This window comes from Cyprinodon variegatus, unplaced genomic scaffold (assembly GCF_000732505.1).
Source record: "Cyprinodon variegatus isolate N-32 unplaced genomic scaffold, C_variegatus-1.0 Scaffold216, whole genome shotgun sequence".
Classification (NCBI taxonomy): domain Eukaryota; kingdom Metazoa; phylum Chordata; class Actinopteri; order Cyprinodontiformes; family Cyprinodontidae; genus Cyprinodon; species Cyprinodon variegatus.
In genome coordinates this window covers 751,368-753,916 of record NW_015150669.1, presented here as the reverse complement: position 1 = coordinate 753,916, position 2,549 = coordinate 751,368, and the positions used below count along the sequence as shown (strand labels likewise).

General features: G+C 41.3%; 1 protein-coding gene across 1 annotated transcript; it reads right to left on the bottom strand.

The window, feature by feature from the left end:
• Positions 1-739: 739 nt before the first annotated feature.
• On the bottom strand, positions 740-1,951 carry rxfp4 (relaxin/insulin-like family peptide receptor 4). The gene has a single exon (XM_015380493.1). It carries the CDS (start codon positions 1,949-1,951, stop codon positions 740-742), a length of 1,212 nt encoding a protein of 403 aa, XP_015235979.1.
• Between the last annotated feature and the right edge of the window lie 598 nt (positions 1,952-2,549).

The following is a 2,549-nucleotide window of genomic DNA, read 5'->3' as shown; positions in this document are numbered from 1 at the left end:
TGAAGTTGATAGTCAATCAGTGTTGCTTCCTAAGTCGACAGTTTGATTTCACTGAGGTTTGATGTATTTGCACTTATATTGTTGTTAATGTGTTTCCTTTGTTTTTTTTAGTAGCATATTCATTTACAATGTATTTCTTACTTGGAAAGCAAGAAGAGCTATTTAAGCTTCAATGCCACATTATGTGCTTTTTTCTCATTGCAAAATAGCGGCAATGTGCTTAGGACAGAATTAACACAATGAAAAGGTAACAGACAATAACTATTCTATAATGAAAATCTATGCAGGGGCTTTACATGGTTGGACATAATTACTTTAAGTTTCCGCTTTGTGGTACCCGGGAATACCACAGATATCACACGAAAGTTTTGCTGTATTTTGGTTTCGTGACCGAAATCAGTAACATGTATGTATTTGTCTGCTCAGTGGCCTTATTAACTAGTCTCAGAAATTAAAATTTGTATTAATTTATCTCTGAACAATAACTAAATCAAAGGCAGAAGCAACATCTTTTTTTTTTAAAGGATCAACCAATTTTGTGCCTGAAAACTATCTTAGACTTTATGAGTGGTGAGTAACCTACAGCTTTCAGAGATCATAAAACTGCAGGATGTTTGAGGTGGTGTGAAACTGCTGCTAGTAAGAGTAATAAACTATCTACTCATACCCATAACGAACTCAGAACTATTTCCTCTTACTGTTTGATGCAGGTATTTTATAAAGAACCTCTGTTGAGGTTTTACAGCGGTGATGTTCCAGCTGGAAGTGTTGTGAGAGGTGCGTAGCCCTTTGAATCAGTTTGGCATGTCTGGCTGTAGACGTTGCTAAGAGGAATTCCAAGCTGACCACCTTGCCCCAAAACCTCCTCAGAGTTAAGCGCATAGGGCATCTTGGACATAATGGCCAGACTCAGCTTGAAGAAAACATTACGCAAAGCTGTGCGGTATTCCTTCCTGACCAGGCAGTAGATGACAGGGTTGAAACAGCTGCTGGTGAAAGCCAAACAATTGGCCAGAGGGAAGAAGTATGTCTGAGCTGAGTAGTAGGATTTGCTAATATCAATGATGTCAAGCTGTATCAGAATGCTCCAGAGAGTGAGGACATTGTAGGGAAACCAGCAGGCGCAAAAGGACATAACCACCACAGCCACAGACTTTGAGATATCAGCTTTTCGCCGAGTGCTGCTGCTGCCTTTAAGTTTATGCCGGCAGAGGAATCGGACCAGGAGCAAGTAGGAGAGGGTGATGATGGTGTAGGGTAGCAGAAATCCAAGAACTACTCTCATCAGTTGGTTAATTCCAAGCCAGGCAGTGCCTTCAGGGAAACGGAGCAAGCATGCAGAGTCATTGCCACTGCCCACACGCCTGACATCTGCAAACACAGCCCGGGGCATGGCCACAATGAGCGCTCCCACCCAGATGATAGCTGTTGTCACTGGGAAAGTACAAGATCTGTTGCACAGGGAGGATCCAGGTTTGAGAGCCGTGGCCACATAGCAGTAGCGAGTCAGACTCATAGCTGTCAGAAAAAAACAACTGGCAAATACGTTCAGTCCGGTCAGTAAGGACACAGCTTTGCAGGTGGCCAAGCCAAAAGGCCAGCTGTAGTCCAGTGCAATGTCAACTGCCCAAAATGGTAAAGCAAGAGAAAAAAGCAGGTCGGCTAAGGCGAGGTTGAAAACAAAGAAGTTGATGGTCCCTGTGGTGATTGTGTGAGTGGAATAAAGTAGAAACATGACCAGCAAGTTGCCTAAAACTCCAGCTGTAGCCACAATAAAGTAAACCACAGAGATGAATACTGTCAGCCAAGGCGCCCCATCATCCGGACTCTCCAGTCTACTTTCATTTAAGTTGTGAAAGGACAGCAGAGAGTTGTTGCAAACTGCACCCACACTGCAACCATTCAGGAGGTTGAAGAAGATCTCGATCCTCTTTAAATCAAGATCAGACATCTTCTCAAAATGAAAAACTCACTTAGTTGAGGTTAAGCTTCTTCTTCAAAAGCTAAGGTGCTTCTACTTGCTGATTTTGAGGAAATCAGATCTGTGCGTTCCGGATGTGTGTTTATCAGATGAAAATCATCTGCCCCTGCAGGGGAAGAAGAAATTATAATTACATCATTGACACAGCAGTTTACGAGGACACAACTGAATTAGTTGGTCAGATAAATGAATTATGCTGAAGTGTCAGCCACAGGGTCAAATCATGCTCCTGAGACATTAAGAAAATATCTAGATTTTTGCTTAAATCCTTTTTGCTGATTTCATTTTTTGACAGAAGAGAACATTTAAAGATTTGTACAGGATCGCTGTTTTAAACTTTGCTTGCCTAGAAAACAATGCACTTACCATGCAAACATCCATCCTACAGTAACTAGTCATTAGGTTTGACTTCTAACTAATCATATTATATGAACAGGACATGAGCTGCCAATTAACCCAGCTGTTTTTTTTCTTTTTGCAAGATGAATCAGATATACCAGTACTCATTTTTGTGAAAAAACCAGTACTCATTTTTGTGAGAAGACCCTAACTTATTAACGTTATGATT

What these genes read in the sequence shown, in the direction of transcription:
- rxfp4 (XM_015380493.1), bottom strand. Translation starts at nt 1,951, where the DNA reads ATGTCTGATCTTGATTTAAAGAGGATCGAGATCTTCTTCAACCTCCTG.